This window comes from Chelonia mydas, chromosome 18 (assembly GCF_015237465.2).
Source record: "Chelonia mydas isolate rCheMyd1 chromosome 18, rCheMyd1.pri.v2, whole genome shotgun sequence".
Classification (NCBI taxonomy): domain Eukaryota; kingdom Metazoa; phylum Chordata; order Testudines; family Cheloniidae; genus Chelonia; species Chelonia mydas.
The window spans coordinates 6,078,265-6,097,987 of record NC_051258.2 but is presented as its reverse complement, the minus strand read 5'-3'; the positions used below and the strand labels follow the sequence as shown (position 1 = coordinate 6,097,987).

Genomic DNA, 19,723 nt, shown 5'->3' with positions numbered 1-19,723 from the left:
TTCTGGCGATGGGGGAGCAGACCCTGGCTGAGCGGCCACCTCACTCCTTGCTCCCTTGGGCTTGCAGTGCTGCAGTTCGGGTTCATCACGATCTTCGTGGCTGCCTTCCCGCTGGCCCCGCTCTTTGCCCTGCTCAATAACTGGGTGGAGATCCGCCTGGACGCCCAGAAGTTTGTGTGCGAGTACCGGCGCCCGGTGGCCTACCGCACCCAGGACATCGGGGTCTGGTTCCTCATCCTGGAGGTCCTGGCTCAGATCTCCGTCGTCGTCAACGTGAGTGCAGAGCCGGCTCCTCGGAGGCCGTTCCAAGCCACAGCATTCCCAGGCCAGGCACTGAGCACGCCTGGAACAATCCAATGCCCTGTCCTCTCCCGACTCACCCTGCCCGTTCCATGCCCTGCTGGCTCCCTGCCTACATTCCCACTGCCCCCCTGCTTGGAGCAGCCTCCTGCTGCTTCCCTGGCACCCTCCGTCCTCCCTCTCGCCCAGCGGCCTCTGCTGGCTGCCTGCCCCTGGCCTGTCCCTGGCAGGAGCTGCGTGGGGTGGGCGCCACCCACACAGGGCCCTTCGTACACTAATCACCCGCGAGTGATACTGACGCAGCACAAGGACTCTGCAGGGGCCCCAGAGCACTGGACAAAGCCCAGCTGCTAAAGGAGCAGTGCCCCCGGTGAAGGTGAGGGTGGATTGTGCCCTGTCTGCCTTGGGGATGGGATCTGAAGACAGAAGGCTGCCAGAGCAGGGTACCATGTGCCCCAGCTTTCCCTGCCCTTGGTGCTTCTCTAGGGGTCTGGGGTCGGAGGTGTGCCCTGTGGCACCCATCCAGGCTCCCACATGTCTCCCTGTGGCTCCCAATCCCCTTCTCTGATCTCTGCCACCTGACACCTTCCAGCTGGTCTTAGGTGACTTGAGAGACAATGTTCTTTGACAGGGTAAAAAGCTTTGTGGGTGGGGGGAAGCGGTAGGTGTGGTGTAGCTCGACTTTAGTTCGGCTTTTGATACTGTCCCATGTGACCGTCTCATAAACAAACTAGAGTAATATTGCCTACGTGAAGCTACTATAAAGTGGGTGCATAACTGGTTGCAAAATTGTTCCCAGAGAGTAGTTATCAGTGGTTCACAATCATGCTGGAAGGGCATAATGAGTGGGATCCCTCAGGGATCGGTTCTGGGTCTGGTTCTGTTCAATATCTTCATCAATGATTTAGATAATGGCACAGAGAGTGCACTTATAAAGTTTGTGGACAATACCAAGCTGGGAGGAGTTGCGAGTGCTTTGGAGGATAGGATTAAAATTCAGAATGATCTGGACAAATGGTCTGAAGTAAATAGGATGAAATTCAATGAGGACAAACGCAAAGTACTCCACTTAGGAAGGAACAATCAGTTGCACACACACAATGGGAAATGACGGCCTAGGAGGGAGTGCTGCGGAAAGGGATCTGGGGGTCAGAGTGGATCACAAGCTAAATATGGGTCAACAGTGTAACGCTGTTGCAAAAAAAGCAAATGTCATTCTGGGATGTATAAGCAGGAATACTGTAAGACACGAGAAGTCATTCTTCCGCTCTACTCCGTGTTTATATGCCTCAGCTGGAGTATTGTGTCCAATTCTGGGTGCCACATTTCAGGAAAGATGTGGACAGATTGGAGAAAGTCCAGAGAAGAACTACATAAATGATTAAAGGTCTAGAAAACATGACCTGTGAGGGAAGATTGAAAAAACTGGGTTTGTTTAGTCTGGAGAAGAGAAGACTGAGAGGGGACATGAGAACAGTTTTCAAGCACATAAAAGGTTGTTACAAGGAGGAGGGTGATAAATTGTTCTCGTTAACCTCTGAGGACAGGACAAGAGGCAATGGGCTTAAATTGCAGCAAGGGAGGTTCAGATCAGACGTCAGGAAAAACTCCCGCAGCGTCAGGGCAGTTACGCACTGGAACAAGTTACCGCAGGGTGGTGTGGAATCTCGGTCAGTGGCGGTTTTAAAGAGCAGGTTAGACAAACACCTGCCAGGGCTGGTCTAGATGATAGTTAGTCCTGCCTCAGGGCAGGAGACTGGGCTAGATGGTCTCTCGAGGTCCCTTCCAGGTCGCCATCTCTATGTGGTCCCTGAAACCCTGCACTGACTTGGCTGCTCTCCTCCCCCTGCCAGCCCCGTTCCTCTCCTTCATTGCTCCCAGCAGGGCAGCCTGTGGCCCGAGCCTTCAACCCGCCCTGTGGCAGCCCCGTGCGCCCCACGGTGGGGAACCCTGGCTCAGCTGTTCTCACGCCTGGGGAGGGGGAACCGGGGGACGTCCTGGATGACTCGCCATTGACCCCCGTCCTTCGTGCACTCAGGCCTTCCTCATCGCCTTCACCTCGGACTTCCTGCCCCGGCTCCTCTACCAGTACGAGCACGAGAGCCAGTTGCAGGGCTACGTCAACTTCACCTTGGCCTACTCCCCCCCGCGCTACGTGGCCACCGGCAACCACACCCTGTGCAGGTGCCCGGCACGGCGAGGTGGTGGGAGGGGCAATGGGGAAAGGGGAGGGACAGCACAGGGGGTTGGGGAGTGGGCGAGGGGGGAGGGTGATGGGGAGCTGCAGTTAAGACCCTTCTCTCCCCAGCTGAGCAGAACCAAGGACATTTTCAGAGGCTTCCCTGGGGCTGGGCCTGGAGCCGTTCACCACCGGGTCACTGGGTGCAATGAAGCTGGGGCTGGTAGCAGGGGCAGTGGTTCAGGGGCTTGTGTGAGATGAGGTTGGTGGGTCTCCGTCCAGTTGCCAAAGGGCAGCTGCCAGGAAGGCTCCGCCCGCCCTTGGCACCGGCTGGCCACTCACTGGCAGGTCAGCAGGGACCCTGGGCTGACTGGGCCGTGGGGCCTGACCTCCCAGCTTGTTCCCTGGGGGGCTCTAGTTTGGGGGGGTTGGAATCTGGGAGCTGCCAGGGCTATCAGTCAAGTAACCTTTCCTCGCCCCACCCACCAAGGTGAGGCTCACAAGCGGGGGACTGAGCCAGCCCCCCCTAAGCTGCTGCCCCTCCGTCCAGGTACAAAGCCTTCCGGGATGCCAATGGGAACTACACCCTCTTCTACTGGAAGCTGCTGGCCATCCGCCTGGGCTTCATCATCGCTTTCGAGGTGAGCCTCAGCCAGCACCGTGCAGGCGTGGGCTCGGCAATCCTCCCACCGGCCCCCTGTGCTGCTCAGAGCCCCTGCCAGCCCTGCTGGACCCAGGCCAGGCCGGGCAGCTGAGAGCGAGGTGGGGAGAGGCAGGGCTGCCCCTTCTTCTCTGCTGGGTCGCTTTAGGGTCCTGGACCATGCCCATCACCCTGGCTTATTTCTTTCCAAGTGGATCAGAAACCTCCGGGGGGCGAGGGTGGGGGTTGCAATGAAGGGCAGAGGAACCAGTCTGGGCACACAAACCTCACCCCGAGACCCCAGCTTGAACCAGACCTGAGCTGTGGATCCTTTCCAAGGACCAGAAAAGGTCTTTCCTGCCCCATTCTAACTATTTGGCATTTTCACCTGACTTTCCGCCCTCCCTGGCTCACTCCAGAGGCGCAGGGAACATGCCAGCGAGGCCAGCTGTACAGCGCCCCCATCTGGAGGACTTTCATGACTGTCCATGACACACTTGGACGATGAATCGGTGCTGCGTATCCAAGCCCAGCTGGAGCAGAGGCTCCAGGACTCTGGCGAGAGGCCTCGTTATTGTTATGTGTGTGACCGTAGCATTAGGATCCGACAGACGCTCCCTGCCCCTGGCGGTTTGGTATGAAGCTCCCAGGTCTGGGAATGCAGAGTTTTGGTTGGAGGGTAAACCTGGAGGTGTTGAAGGTGCCCAGACGTCGACTGGGGGGTGATTCTGACCTGGGCTGGGCCAGGAGCTAGGAATCAAAGGGAGGGGCTGGACGGTGCCCAGTGTGGCCTGAAAGGCAGGGCTGGGACCAGGCCACATTCAGCACCCTGCCTGCTGCTTAAAACAGGTTTCAGAGTAGCAGCCGTGTTAGTCTGTATTCGCAAAAAGAACAGGAGGACTTGTGGCACCTTAGAGACTAACAAATTTATTTGAGCGTAAGCTTTCGTGAGCTACAGCTCACTTCATTGGATACATTCAGTGGAAAACACAGTGGGGAGATTTATATACATAGAGAACATGAAACAATAGGTGTTACCATAAAACAGTCTCAGTGAATAGGCCAGTGGCTTGCAGCCTGTGGGCTGGAGACGAGCGGCTGCTCTCTGTGGGGCTGGGTGGACGGCCTTCCTTTGCTGTAGGGCTGGGATCTGCGTAGCTGTCAGGGCCCCTGGACTCTAGTACCTGAGCCCCACACGGTTGTCAATGTGTCTGTCCTCATGACTCCCTGATGCCCCACAAGGCTAAGTGCCAAGTTCAGGCCCTAACCACTGGGCCAGCCTTCCCCTCTGGCCAGGACTAACAGTAGAGGACCATTGCGAATAGAGCCTCTCTGAACCTTGTCCTTTCTTCTTGTTTTCCATGTGGCTTTATCCTCCCTGCCTCTCTCTTTGTCCATCTGTCCCTGCTTCTCATTTTCTGTCCGTTTGTCCTCGCCTCCCCACCCCTCCCCTCGCCCCACCAGCATGTTGTCTTTTTCTTCCTTCGCCTCATCGACTGGCTGGTGCCCGATGTCCCGGGGTCGCTGGAGCTGACGATCAAGCGAGAGCGCTACTTAGCCAAGCAGGCGCTGGCCGATAACCAGGAGGTGCTGCTGACGGTGAGTCGCGAGTCAGCTTCGCCAGGTCAGTGTGCGAGGAGCCGGCGGGCGCGTGTCTCTCCTTGTCCCTCTGTGAAACAGACACGGGCTAGCGAGTGACTAACAGGAGACCCGCGGAGTGGGAGGCCCTGGGCTGGAGAGGCTTGGAGCGGGGACAGCTGAGGTCTGGCCCCGCGCGTGGAATCGCTCTGCTTCTCGCTACCTCATTGCCCTCTGCCAGCTGTTCGCCACCGGCTCTCTGTGATGGCGCATCAGGAGAGGCTGAGTTTTCTTCTGCGCTAACTTAGCGAAGTGAGGAACGCGGAGCTCTGGCTCCTGCCGGGCGCAGCATGGACAAGCGTGAGATTCCGCACGCACAGCTCTGCCGGTGCACTTCAGTGCCCATCTGTCCAGTCCGGCCCCCCCCAACTCCGCTGTTACCCCACAACCCTCATCTGCATCAGCTCCCCAGCTCTTCCAGCCCGGGCCTCGTGAGCACCAGGGTCTGCTCCGCACTCTTGCAGGGGTTTTGTGATACGGACAAACGTCTGCCAGGGTCAAGCAGACGCCGCCAAGCTCGTATCACCTTTGGGACCCCAGATCTCTGAGTGCAGTGGGCTCCTGCACTAGCCCTCCGGGCGCCAGCTGATCCCTGGGATAGAGCTCGCCACTTCCTGTCACAAAGCGGGTGGGAGCTGATTGGTCGCTTCAGGACTCGGCAGTCGGGAACAGTTGGCCTCGGTGCCAGATCCTGCAAAGAGGGTATCTGCTGGGGCTGTGCGCTAGGCCTGCTGGTACCTCAAGGTCTGTGGGCCAGATACCTTCCAGTGAACTTCAATTCGTGGGTTACACCACCTCCCGATGTGTGTCTGCCCCACTCTGCCATTAGGAGGCAGATTTGGTTCTGCCAGCTGGCTCGTTTCCATCACTTCCCCTCGACTCCAGAATCCTCTTTGGGCAACACAAATTCCGGTCCTGGATTTCCCTGCACCTGTAACCGGGCGGGGGTGGGGGGTTTAGCCAGTGGGATCTGCAGTTAGGGCAGGCCAGGTGACTAACCCGGACTGGATCTCTCTGCTCACCTGGAATGGGCTCTGGGGGCAGTCTGGGCTAGGATCCAGCACCCCGTAAGACAGACTCTGGGAACAGCTCCTGCTGCTGTTTCTCGATTGTTGTTGCTTGCTGTGGTGTGTGTTTGTGTTTGTGCAATACACACCCATGGCGCTCACCTTTCCCTGGCTCACTCCTGACAGCCCAAATGTTCCCTGGCCCATCCCCACACCCTCCTGGTGGGCCCCAGCAGCAGCATTCGCCTGCTGGGTCACTGTGGGCAGAGTGGGTTTGGCAGTGTTGCCATCTGAATGCTAAAGGGGGCTGTGTGCCAGGGTGGGGAACTGCCCCCCCCCGCTCCCAGGGCCCCCCCCCGCAGGGGGTTGCTCCTCTCTCTTCATTCCCATTTTGGTCTGATTATTAGAGTGGTGTTGCCCCCTCCCCGAATGAATAGGATAGTGCGTGAGAAACACGGAGAAGCGGGGTCCGACCCTGGGGGGGCCGATTGAGACACATGGGGTGGGAGTTTCCAGAACGCTTCGCATTGCATTGTAGTTTTTTTTGGGGGGGGGGCAACACCCCCGTGTCCCCTCAACTCTGCCCATTGGCTCAGGGCTTCTGCCCCATGGGGAGCACCGGGGCTCGGGGCTCCAGAATTCAGCCCTGCTGCACCTGGCTTCAGCCCCTCAGGGGGCACCGGGGATCAGAGCTTCAACCCCGCAGCTCCTGGCTTCAGCCCTGCGGGAGGTGCTGCGGCTCAGGCTCTGGGTTTTAGCTGCAAGGCCCCGCGGCCCCCCTGAAAGGGTTTGTGGCCCTCCTGTTGAGAACTGCTGGTGTATGAGACACTTTCATAGAGCTGAGCTCTTCATGTGTGAGCTGTGGAACTCATTGCCACAGGGGAGCTGGAGGCCAGAGAGGAACGGGCACTTGGGTGTATCCCTGCAGCACTCGTGGGTTTACATCAGCTGGAGGAAGAGTGCAGTTCTGCAGGGGGGAAATGCCACCCCCACCCAGATGCAGCCCCGGTTAGTTCCTTCAGACCTCCCTGGTCTGTGTCCCCCCCAGAGCTGGAATGAGGCACCAGCACCCGCGTTTTACCCTCTCCCCTGCTTGCAGGATTTTATTGCCCCCTTGCCCCCGATCTAGCCACCCCCTATAGTTACAGTGCTACTGTGTGGATCCAATCCTGCAACGCAAGGGGCCTCCCCACCCCTCGCTTGCAGGATCGGGCCCAGAGCCAAGACCATTGTTTGAATTCTAACCATGCCGTTCCCTCTCCACCCAGTGCAGCAAGCAGCCTTTCATCCAGCAGCATGAGCTAGCCGCGCGGGCGGGGAGCAGCCCCCGGGGGCTTGACAGATGGGAAGGCGGAGCTGGCTGTGACCGGGGCCCCTCCACACTTGATCAGGTGACTTGCCCCTGGCAGGGTCCACGGAGCTGTCCAGAGGGGCCAGCAAGGCAGCAGTGGCCCATCAATGCCCCACGGATGACCTTGGACCTCCAGAGTGCCAGGGCGAGGCTCGACGAACTCGGAGACATGTGCCTGGCCTGGGTGTCACTAATGAGGCAGCTGGCATGTGTGGAGTATCCCAAGCCCGGAGGAGGAACCTGGAGCTGGCTGCCGGTGTGCTCCTGGCTGAGTTGGCCCAGTGGGCCCCTCGCTCGCCCCCAGCCTGCGAACGCTTTGCTGCCTCCAAGACGGGTGGTGATGGGTCCAAAGCTGGTCACGCGCCAAGGCAATCAGCAGCAGGGGCCCCATGCGTCCGGCTGACTCTGACCCATGCCGCGGACCCTCCTAATCGCTGTGAGTGGGGCTGGCTGTAAGGCCAAGGTCACCCCATTCAGAGGCGAGCCGCTCCAGGACACAGAGCAGCAGCTGGAAGGGTGCAAATGCTTCAACGCAAATGCCCCAGGGAGGAGCAGTGAGACATCCCCCCGCTCTGCCCTGTTGTTCATCCCCCCGATGCACACAGTGGGTCTGAGCCCTAGTGGGCCCATAGCCCAAGTTGCTGGTGCAATTTACGGCTCCTTTCACGGCTGCACGGAGGTACCAGTAGAGACAGAGACACTGTGCCAACTTTTCCCTTCCTCCCAAGGCTCTTGGTGGAATTAGTCTGCCAGCCCCAGCTCACTTACCTTCTGGGCCAAGATCGTCCAGAGAAGTTTGGTAGCAGCTCCTGCGGGCTGGGCTGGCCTTCTCCGGGCCGTGGCTGCAAGGGCTGTGAGGAGGGCAGGAGAGGCTGGGGGCAGCCAATAGATGCCAGCAGCCAGTGATACACCCAGGCCTCTGTGACTGTCACGTCCTGTCCCCATGTCAGAACCGGGCTGTCAATTTCTCCCACTTAGAATGTTTGTGGATTGACCCCGCGCCAGGGATGTAGTGATGAGCACAGGTCCTTACCAAACTGGGCTAGGGTTCTGGCTCAGTTCACAACAGAGGACACAATAAATTAGACCCCCCAAGGAGCACGCACCTTGTTATAACTAAAGAGCACAAAGCTCCATAAAGACCCAAGGCTTTCAAGCCCTAAGGTAGCACACTTACACCTAACAACTCGGATGCAATAACGAGATGAATGGGAAATGGAAGCACCTCAGAAGCCCTGAATCAGGAGCCCAAAGGACCTGAAATGTCATGACTTCAAGTAGATTTTTTAGACCCATCCTTTCTGTAACTGCTGGGCTACATATCCATATTCAGTCCCTCTCTGTGGCCAGCTAAGGTTTTCCCTGTCCATTATCCATGCATGGCATTCCCGGTGTCCACAACCAAACTGCCGGTCGTTAACATTAATAATTTGCACGGATCATTTCTTAACAATCCCTATACAGTCAAACTATCTCGGTACCGCCAGGTTACCAAACTGCCAGGCTCCAAGACCCCCTGATTGCAAAAGCGGGTCTTGCAGAAACCAGAACTCGCGACCTGGGGTTACGTTCTCAGGCTGGAAGCACATTAGCTAAAATCCCAGCTTTTGCATGACAAAAATGTAGCCTTTTCCATGGAGACAGGCAAAGCCTAGAGCCCCCAGTTATTCGTGGTCACCAACCATGTTCCAATCTAAGAGCCTTACAAAGCTACCACCCTTGTACCACACGGGTCTCGACACTTACAGCAAGTTAAGTTTGTGCATGGGACAGGGCGATAGGTCAACACAGGGCTGGGCTGGTGGGAGCCAGGGCCACTTACTCCGCTGCCCGTCAAGCCAATTGCAGCTGCAAGCTGCAGCCACCAGTGACGTGCAGCTGTTCCAGGCCAGACCGAAGCGGGGCAGGGAGGGGATAATTTCAAGGCTATAGAAAAGCTTCCACCATTGGTTGAATTTCCCCCATGTGCATGCTCATTCCCAAGGGGAGACACCGAATGAGGACGTTCCCTGCCCGGCTCACCTGCAGTCCCCCTAAGCACCAAAGGGAGGTGCTGCAGGGTCAAGTCAGACGATGCGATCCTGGTGTGCCAAGCTTTGCGGCCTCTTCCACGTCCTCTGTACGTAATGCTAGCGACTCCGCTGAGCCTGGCCTGCCTGGAGCATGTGCCCCAGGCCACGCAGAGCCCCTTGTCACGCTGTATGTGCAGGGGGGTGAATAAAACCTGGAATGACCTGATGGCAGCTGGCGTGGTTGTGTGGTGAGGGGTCGGGTGAGTTGTTTGCTTGTCCAGGGGGCCTGGATCTCCAGCTCTTACTGAGTGGAGCCAGCACCCCTCTCTTGCTGGAAGATGCGTAAGTCAAACACCAGTGACTGGGCGAGGGTTGCCAACTTTCTAATCGCAGAAAACCAAACACCCCTTCCCCGAGGCCCTGCCCTGCTCCTTCCCCGAGGTCCCCATCCATCTTCTCTCCATCCATTCCTCGCTCTCCCCCAACCTTGCTCATTTGCTCATTTTCACCTAGCTGGGGCAGGGGGTTGGGGTGTGGGAGGGGGTGAGGACTCCAGCTGGTGGTGCGGACTCTGGGGTGGGGGTGGGGATGAGGGGGTTGGGGTGCAGGAGGGGGCTCTGGGCTAGGCAGTGGGGCTGAGGGGTTAGGAGTATGGGAGGGGGCTCCAGGCTGAGGCTTGGGGTGGGGCCAGAAATGAGGGGTTCAGGATGTGGGCTGGGGGCTCTGGGCTAGGGTAGGGGGTTGGGATGCAGGGAGAGTGGGGTGCGGGCTTCAGGAGGGAGTTTGCAGTCTCCAGGCAGTGCTGACCTCAGGCAGCTCCTGGGAAACGGCAACATGTTTCTCCAGCTCTGAGGCAGAGGGGCGGCCAGGGGCCTCTGCGCGCTACCCCTGCCTGCAGGTGCCGCCCCTGCAGCTTCCATTGGCCATGGTTCCTAGCCAATGCAAGCTGCGGAGCCAGTGCTTGGGGTGGGGGCAGCATGGTGTAGTTGCAGTCAGTAACCCATGTGGCCCAGAAGGTGCCGCGCTGGCAGAGGCCTGGCCTGGCACTATCCCGTAACCAGCTCAGCAAGCTGGCATTGCGCAGTGTGGATGGTTTCTTGAAGCCCACCTGTGTTTAGCCAATCCGCCCTCCCGCCAGCACTCTGGCAGCCTGGCGGGCATTGTGCCATGTGCTGCTCTGGGCGGTTGCGCTCTCTCCCCTGCTGAGGTGGGATGGGCCATCTGCCTGTATTTCCCCACGATCGCCGGGTTCTGGAAAAGAAAGACAAACCCACTGCTCCGTCCCTGAGCAGGGACAAAACAGCTCGGCTGTTGGGGTTCGAGCTAGGGCGGGACCTGGCAGGACCTGGACAAAAGCAATGCAGCGCGCCCCAGCCCTGTGGCACCCGTCCACACAGTTGCATGCCCAGCCCTGGTTGCCAAACGGGAGGGAAGCGAGCCCAGCTAGGAGGCGAACGAATGTCCTTGCAAGAGGCTATTTGAGCCAACAGTGAGAAGGACCGACACGGGCCCATATAACTCGCGCCTAGGTGAGTGTGTTGTTGAAGACATGCCCAGCATGGTATTTATAACTAACGTTGTTAAACATTTGGGTACAAAGGCCACTCCCCAGAGTCATCCCCAGGTGTCACAAAGAACGTCTTACAAGTCTGTTCTCAGGCTTAGATCAGATCCTAGGCTTCGGTCCAGCAAAGTGTTTAAACTGGAGTTGTCCCATTGACTTCACTGGCACTACAGATATACTTAAGTGAGTCACTGGATCAGGCCCCTAAGCAGTGGATATTGGTGAAAGGTGGTTTCCCACTCAGTCCCCCAAAAACCCAGTGCCAGGCCCCCGCTAGCCCCCCAGGCTGCCCTGGACCCCACATCCCCCAGCGTGGGCCAGGGGCGGTTGCCCCGGTCCATCCTATGGACAGAACTACGCCGGGTCCAGGGCGGCCTGGGGGGTTAGTGGGGGTCTGGAGGGCTGCAATTCGGGCTCTCTTGGTTAAGAGTCCCCATCTTGAACTGGGCCACATACTGTTCACTTACAGAACTGGCATGGAGACATCCCTTTCTCAACAACCTTGTCTCCCCAACAAGCTGGCCAAACACAGCCACTGGGTTATAGGACTGTTTAACTTTCTTAACAGCTTTCACTTCATCTGAGACCTTCTCAAAGCTACCCACACTGGATCCTTCAACAGGAAAGTCAGTGGATCCATTCACAACAGAAAATTTCTGGCTGTTAGGAACTGAAACTTTCTTGATTAAATCACTTTCACACCCTTCAGTTGCAGTAAACTGCTTGCAAAGACTCCATGAGGATTCCTTTCCCCAGGGCTTTTCTATGCAACAATTCACCCCTCACAGAAATTCTGCTCTTACCCTCTTTACCTAGGGCTTGCTCTAGAGGAACACTTTCCTGAGCAACAACAGACTCTTTCTGGGTCTCCCTTATATCCAGAATTACCTCTGGCCCATCCAGCGGATTCCTACACAATCCCCTTTCAGGCAAACTCACAGACTTCCTAGATAAAAGGTCAGACGCATTCTCCTTCCCTTTGCCACACACAAGTTCAGGAATCTTTTCCTTCTTGCTACAGGTTTCCGCATCCTCAGTAGGTAACACAATCACATCACCTTCATGCTCTCCTTGTGCCCCGGCTATGATCTCACCCTGATTACACAGAGTTGCTACACCCTTTCCCAACAACACACTAGCAACAGGCAAAATACAATTGTCTGGTCTCTGGGATTTTACATAGACACTAACTGGATGCGACCTAGTTACAGGGCCATTCTTCCGAGCAGACACAAACTTAGGACCCTTCCCTTCCTGGGCTTTAGCTGAATCCAGAACCAACTCTGAGACAACTGCACTACCCTCAACTGTCACAGGCTGAAAGGCCCCTTCTGTCTGCTCCACAGACAAAGAGGAGCCGGACACGCTTTCTCCTTTCCCAGACACACAGCTTGGGATCTCATTCCCCTTGTCCCAGCACACAAGGCTGGTCACAGACAACTGCTTGGAGATCAGGGTAGCTCCCTCCATAGGCAAGTCAATACCCCTGACAGACACGGGCACGTTTCCTTCGCTGTCACAATTCTCCACCCAGCTAACAGGTAAGGTCCATGGACACTCATCTTCCACTCTCCTCGCCTTCCCACCCTGCTGCCTAGACAAAGCCATCAGCTCACAAGGCTGCCTAGGCTCATGCAAACTTTCCTTACCAAGCACCTTGCCACTCCCAACAGATCCCCTGCCCTGCCTGTGTCTCCCCGCACTCAGCTGAGGTCTCAGCTCCCACTGTGCTCAGCGCTGCCCTTGCTGTCTCTCACGGAGTGCCTGGGCGATGCTCTGGAACTGCTCCCCAAGAAGCCAGTCAGGACTCTGGGGAAGTCTCCTGTCTGTGAGCAGACTGTCTGCAGGACACACAGCTCACCCGGCTTCCACTTTCCTGGGTCTGACCTCGGAGCATTCAGCATCCTCTGCCCCTCCGTGCGCTTCCCCCAGCGAGTCCGCCCAGGCGGGGTCCTGGGGAAGCCAGAGGGTCCTGCCCCCCAACTTCGCAGCCAGACGTGACTCTCAGCCAGCCATAAAACAGAAGGTTTATTAGATGACAGGAACATGGTCTAACACAGAGCTTGTAGGTGCAGAGAACAGGACCCCTCAGCTGGGTCCATTTTGGGGGGCAGTGAGCCAGACAACCCCGTCTGCACTTCACTCCATGTCCCAGCCAGTCCCAAACTGAAACTTTCTCCAGCCCCTCCTCCTCTGGGCTTTCCCCTTTCCTGGGCCAGAAGGTCACCTGATTCCTTTGATCGCCAGCCCTTTAGCTCTCACCTTGCAGGGGGGAAGGGCCAGGCCATCAGTTGCCAGGAAACAGGGTGTTGGCCATTGTCTGTATCCAGACCCCTGCACACATCTGCCCTCTAGGGCTCTGCAATGATCACACCCCTTACCCCACCACCTAGATGCTTAAGAACTGCCTAGGGGAAACTGAGGCACCCCCACACTATTCAGAGGAAACATTAAGAACAGTCCCACTTCGTCACACTGTCCCAGTGGGGGTAGGCAGCGAGCTCGCTACTTTCCTCACTGCATCAGAGCCAGCGTGAGCCACCTGAACCCCCTCTCCGATGTGCAGGGGGGCGGGGAGCATCTTTCTGTCCCAGGATCTCGCCACCCCAGGAATGTCTCCCCATTGACCATCACCTTCCGCTTCCACTGGGGGTCAGAGGGGCTTGACCCCAGGAAACTCCACACAGACATATAGGTTGGGGTCAGGAGTGGGAGCCTGTCCACCTCCCCACCCATCTGGCTGACGGAGTCTATGGCCTTGGGACTCAATAAGGGAGCTAGACACCGGGTCTTTTCCGCAGGGTCCCCCTGGTTCAAATCACCAGCCTGCTCAAAGGCAGTGAGGTGGGCATCCACATCCCCCCCTCTTTAACCAGGGGCAGAAATTTAGTCTCGAGGTTCCCTGTGGAACTGGCCCCCCGGGGTCTACCCCCACTCACCCTTGGGAGGTCCCCTAGGCCTCTCCGCTCCACCACCGCCAGTTCATGCTGCTGCTGCTTCTGCAGCTCTTTCTCGGGCTCTCGCTGTCTCTCACCGTCCTCTTGCTCTCTCGGACTCAGCTCCAATCCCATCCATCTCCGATCCCCGGATGGGGAACCCGATCATGAAGACCCTCGTCTGGTCAGGGACAGGAGTCTTGGGGATGCCTGGCTCCCACTCCAGCTGCTCCCAGATCCTGCTATAGCCCCATTTAGGGTCAGGAATCTGTTCCTTAGAGCGGTCCTCCTCCAGCTGCACGATTAACTGTGCTTTGGTGAACCTTCCAATGTGTAACCCTCTCTTTCTGCAGCGGGCTACAATGTCCTTCTTAAGGAGATGGTGACAGGCCATCACTCCGCTCTTCCCAAGTTGTTGTGGACTCACAGGTCTGTGTGCTCTCAGCTCCCCATGGTTTCCAGGGAGAACCCCTAGTGCGCCAGCCCTTCTCGAGGTCACCACCTCTTTGCCAGGGTCGAGCTGCAGACTCCTCCACCCCTTGGACCGCTCGCTGCAATCCCCAGGGGAACCCTGTTACTGCAAAAGTCCTTCTCTCTCCCAGGGCCAAGCCGCAGGCTCCTCCACCCCTGAGACTGCTCACCGCAGTCCCCAGGGGGACCCCTGTTACTGCACAGTCCTTCTCGCTGGTCACACACTCCCAGGGGTTAACCACCCCCCGAAACCGCTCCTCTCTGAGCCTTCAGCACGCCTGGTCCTCATCAATCCCCCTTCGTTTTACTGCTCCCCAGTCACTTACTGCAGGAAGCGCCATCCACGGGGTCCAGTACATCCCACCTCTGCCACCAGTTGTCACGGAGTCCCCACGCGATGCTCTGGAACTGCTCCCTACGAAGCCAGGCAGGACTCTGGGGAAGTCTCCTTTCTGTGAGCAGACTGTCTTCAGGATACAAAGCTCATACAGCTTCCACCTTCCTGGGTCTGACCTTGGAGCATTCAGCATCCTCTGCCCCTCCGTGCGCTTCCCACAGCGAGTCCGCCCAGACGGGCTCCTGGGGAAGCCAGAGGGTCCTGCCCCCCAACTTCGCAGTCAGACGAGACTCTCAGCCAGTCAGTAAAACAGAGGTTTATTAGACGACAGGAACACGGTCTAAAACAGAGCTTGCAGGTGCAGAGAAAAGGACCCCTCAGCTGGGTCCATTTTGGGGGGCAGTGAGCCAGACAATCCCGTCTGCACTTCACTCCATGTCCCCAGCCAGCCCCAAACTGAAACTCTCTCCAGCCCCCGCCCCCGGGGTTTGTTCCTTTCCTGGCCCAGGAGGTCACCTGATTCCTTTGTTCTCCATCCCTTTAGCTCTCACCTTGCAGGGGGAAGGGCCCAGGCCATCAGTTGCCAGGAAACAGGGTGTCGGCCATTCTCTGTGTCCAGACCCCTGCACACACCTGCCCTCTAGGGCTCTGCAATGATCATACACCCTTACCCCACCCCCTAGATACTTAAGAACTGCCTAGGGGAAACTGAGGCACACCCACAATATTCAGAGGAAACATTATAAACAGTCCCGTTTCGTCATAACGTGACTCTCAGCCAGCCAGTAAAACAGAAGGTTTATTAGACGACAGGAACATGGTCTAAAACAGAGCTTGTAGGTGCAGAGAACAGGACCCCTCAGCTGGGTCCATTTTGGGGGGCAGTGAGCCAGACAACCCCGTCTGCCCTTCACTCCATGGCCCCAGCCAGCCCCAAACTGAAACTCCCTCCAGCCCCTCCTCCTCTGGGCTTTGTCCCTTTCCCGGGCCAGAAGGTCACCTGATTCCTTTGTTCTCCAACCCTTTAGCTCTCACCTTGCAGGGGGGAAGGGCCAGGCCATCAGTTGCCAGGAAACAGGGTGTCGGCCATTCTCTGTGTCCAGACCCCTGCACACACCTGCCCTGCACCTGTCCAGTGACTGACCACGGCAGAACCATGGAGGTGCTGCGCCACCTCCCTCAGCACAAGAGACCATCCCAGCTAAGCCTGCCAGACTCAGCTCACCCACTGCCCCGGGCTGAATTCAGAGAGCCCACCAAGGAGCTCCTCTTGAAGCCTAGGGCCAGAAATCTCCTTTGTAGCAGCACCCCACCCCCACTCCCTGCCCTATCATGGAGAAGCGCCTCTCCCTCTCCCCAGCGTCCCAGCAGGTGCTGTCTTCATCTCCGTCCTGGGACCCATGTTAACCCTGCTCGGCTACTCCAGGGTGGGAGACAGGGAGGTGCTTTCAGGAGCACGTCCATGTTCTGGCTTGGGAATGGCAACTGGCGTAGGAGCAAGTCCCAAGCTAGCTGGAGCATGCCGATTTCACAGTGGTTGCTGTGGCCCAAAGGGCAGGACCTCACCTCTTGGCTCGCCAGCCAGGCCTGAGCGAGGCCCGTCAGCACTGAAAGCAGAGAGGCCTTTACCGCGCTGCACTCCAGGAATAACAGTCAGGTGGCAACTTGAACTGCAAGGAGGCCACTTCCCCCTTTGGCATTTGCCATGATGATGACAAATAACTCCCACAGCTGGCAGCACTAATAGGCTGGTATACTTCCTCCTCTCCCAAATGGCTCGTTACTGGAGAACCTGGCTGAGATCCAGGGCCCTGATGTGCCAGCCACTGCACATGTAACCCACACACCCCCTGGGTGTGGTGTCTGTCCCAGCTAGTGGAACCGAGACCACTTAGCGAGATTAATGGGTCTGGTCTACAGCCTTGGCTAGCAGACAGGTGGCTTTTAGCTCATGCAGTAGAGGCTTGTGCGCTAAGCTCCAGAGGTCCCAGGTTCGATCCTGCCCACCAACAACCCGGCTCTGTCTGTGTGAGAGCCAGCCCTTGCCCCAGAGCCCTTGCAGTCTAGCCAGCTACATCAGATGCAGGCAGGCGGCACTAAGGCCCAGATCCACAGAGAGATTTAGGCACCTATCTCTCATTGATTTCAATGGGAGTTAGGCACCTAAATACCTTTGAGGATCTGGGCCCCAGGAATTGAACAGGCCTGGGGATAGAACCTAGATCTCCTGAGTCCCAATCCAGTGCTTTATTCACAGCCCAGCTTTCTTGCTAGCCGCTCCTGTGACCCAGACGCTGGTGAGAGGGCCGTCAGACTCTGAACCAGTGGTGAACAGCCAGACTTCCCCCCTGCCCTGTGCTGACACCCTGCCCCCCAACAGCCCCATATAGAGCTGACAGGGGAGTTGAGTCTCCCTGGCCTCTCTGCCCGGATCTACCCCCAGCAGTTTTTGCCAGGTGTGGTTTTGTGGGAACTGGGCCCAGACCTCCAAACACATTTTTCAGCCAGTCAGAGGATGGCCAAGCTGTCACAGGAGGCTGCGGGACCACGCGGTGCCCTGCCGGGGGGAGCCGTGGCACCATCAGTGGGTGCAGTGACCTGCTTAGCCGGGCACAGGGCCACGTCTCCGTGCCACACAGGGCAGGTTGTGGGCTGCGCCTCTGGGGATGTGGCCCTGGGGATGCCAGTTGCACACACACAGGCCCTTGTATTCCCTGGCTGCATCGCTGGGCTCTGGGAGGGGCTGGCTATCTCCAATGGGGCCAGGCTGTAAGACACTTGTGGACTGGGCTTTTGGGTGGGGAAACCGTAATTTTCACACACCTCAGCGGGTGCTGCAAACTTGAGTGGTGCAGCAACCCCGGGTTTGACCAGGTCACAACGCCATGCACTCAAATTCGGCCCCTTCTCTCTCGATTGTTACAATCCTGCCCGAAAGGGCTCTCAAAGGCTGCAGATCAGGTGTTCTTATACCAGCTGGTGAAAGGCAGGAGAGGGACACGACCAAGAAAAGACAGCGGCTGGCTTCATAAGCCGTGACTGTTCGGTTTGGTGGCCGATCTTTTACTGCCCTTTCACGTATTCTGCATTAAAGGCGGGGCAGTTATTGTTCGCTGCGTTTTATGACAAGCAACGCAAGGCATGGAAAATGCTCCCTTGCAAGCGATGACTTGCCAGCCAATGATAGAGGGACTCGTTTGAATCCCACAAATGCGCTAGGAAATTATTTGCATGGTTTTTTTCCTCTGTATGTTTGAACAGATGCTGGGCATCCATCTGGAAAGCAGGGATCCAGTAGCAAGCCCTTGCGAGTTTGTGTATGGTACATGAACCGACCGCACCAAACCCACAACTTAAACAAACCGTGGCCACAACTTTTGAACCCCCCAAATCGCTACTTCCTCACAGCGTTCTCCTGGGGCATCCTAGAGGGACTCTGCACTAGCTCCATTACTCTGTGATTTTAAGGGCAGCTATTTAAGGGAATAAAGGCTTTCCCAGAGGTTCCCATTGTGATGTACTGAAAACTGTGTCAAAATTACAGGCTGTCACTTTCAATCCTGAGGTTTTTTCCCTAGCTCGGTTTGCAGGCGAGGGGGCTCTGCAGGGAAGCCTGCAATCTGGTTTTAGAAGTCAGTCTGCAGAGAGCCAGCCTAAAGGAAGGTGGGATGAATTGTGCCTCTCTTAGGGAGCAGCCCTGTTTTGTCTCACTCTGGTTTGGGGTTTTTGTGCTTCAGCAATCTGGATTCTAGGAAATAAAGCGAAGTAACAGTGCACCCTTCCAGCTAGAGTGTTTTGATGTTTTTATCTAATTTCTCTGTGTGCTGTGAATGTAACATCATGGTCCATTGGAGAGCCGCAGAGCAAGTGCAAGGGGTTGAACCTCTCCACAAGGAGTACCCAGCAGGTCACGGTTGTTTGAGGAGGGGCTCACACTCCAGGCCTCCAGGTGCTGTGCTGGGAAGTTGACCCTGTCCCTGCTACAGAGCTCACCTGGTCTTGGGCTTAAACACCCCTCTCTGTGTCTGCACCAGGTGCCGGGGGGAGGGGTTTCAATGATGTGTTAATTACAACGTGTCAGTTCACACAGCTCATGTTCCTGGTGCAGACCCAGTGGTGGGGAGATGGGAAAGGCCTGATTACCAGGTGCTTGGGAGGAAAGGGGCTGGCATGGGTTTGGGGGGAGGGGATTGCAGGCGTGGTATTTGACGTGTGGGTATTTAATTCACACTCCCACATTTAAACACAAAGAAGGACTCAGGCCAGCTCTGGAATCAGACTCAGTTCAGTGCAGGGGGGCAGGGAAGAGACATGTCCCTGGCCAAGAGACCAGGGGCCTGGCTCTGAGTCCCTCGTCACTGGCCCCACTGCCTACCTCGCCATCCTCCTCGGGATTCGGACGGGGCCCATCACCCCGGTATCAGGGCTGTCTGTTGTGCCCGCTACATAACGTTTTGTGGGTGACACCCACAAACTTTTGGAAGCGGAACCTTTTTTTCTCCGGGAACACAACCTGCCTGGCTAAAGGACCCCCACCGGCTGCGTCTCCTGGAACGAGGGGCGGTGCTGTTGTGGCCCTGTTGGGCCCTGGACGTTGGAGAGACAAAGTGGATGAGGCAAGATCTTCTCTCCGCGCCTGCTCGCCAGGCAGTGAAATAGTTAACCTTGGTGCCTTTCACTCTGGCATCATCAGGCTGCTAGTTACCACCCAGAACCAGTTCACACCTCTCGGATGTGGCTGGTTTCCAGGACTAGCACTTGCATATTTCGGAAGTTTTCTTTGCCACCAGCAAGGCTCCAAACAAAGTCATTTTTCCCAACAGCAACTGCCCGGTTCGTATCTCGCGCTGCCTACCAGCTGCGCTCAAAGTGCTTTATGGAGGCCGGCGGGAGCATTATCCCCCTATTGCAGGGGGGGAAACTGAGGCACAGGGAGGGTGCAGGGGGAAACTGAGGCACATGAAGGGGCAGTGACTTGTCTACGGTCACCCAGCAGGCCAATGGCAGAGCTGGGACTAGAACTCGGCTCTCCCACTGACTTCTTGGGATCGGCCCCCGGCCCTGGGGACTCCGGGTCACCGAGCCCCTGCTCGCCTGTGTGCCTCCCTCTCTGGCTCCCCGTGGGCAGGTGGCGGGCTCTCCCCCTCCTGCCTTGCTTGGCCCGCTCCAGAGCCTGCCCGGAGCACAGGGCGGCTATTGTGCGGCTCGCCCGCCCCCGCCCCACCGCTGGCACCGTTCCCGGCTCCGTCTGCCTCCTGCCTCGCTACCCGCCAAACCTGTTTGCTTTG

General features: G+C 57.4%; 1 protein-coding gene across 2 annotated transcripts in view; it reads left to right on the top strand.

Moving 5' to 3' along the window:
* The window catches only part of LOC102941816 (anoctamin-7), a 38,276-nt gene extending 28,927 nt beyond the window's left edge, over positions 1-9,349 (top strand). Inside the window, exons 19-23 of one of the 2 annotated variants that reach the window (XM_043531861.1) lie at positions 68-273; positions 2,339-2,484; positions 3,030-3,120; positions 4,584-4,718; positions 7,033-9,349. In XM_043531861.1, coding sequence (XP_043387796.1) covers positions 68-273; positions 2,339-2,484; positions 3,030-3,120; positions 4,584-4,718; positions 7,033-7,518 — 1,064 coding nt within the window. In that variant the 3' untranslated portion in view covers positions 7,519-9,349. The remainder of the gene's footprint in view (positions 1-67; positions 274-2,338; positions 2,485-3,029; positions 3,121-4,583; positions 4,719-7,032) is intronic. The other variant, XM_043531862.1, reaches the window with a different exon arrangement.
* The last annotated feature ends 10,374 nt before the right edge of the window (positions 9,350-19,723 follow it).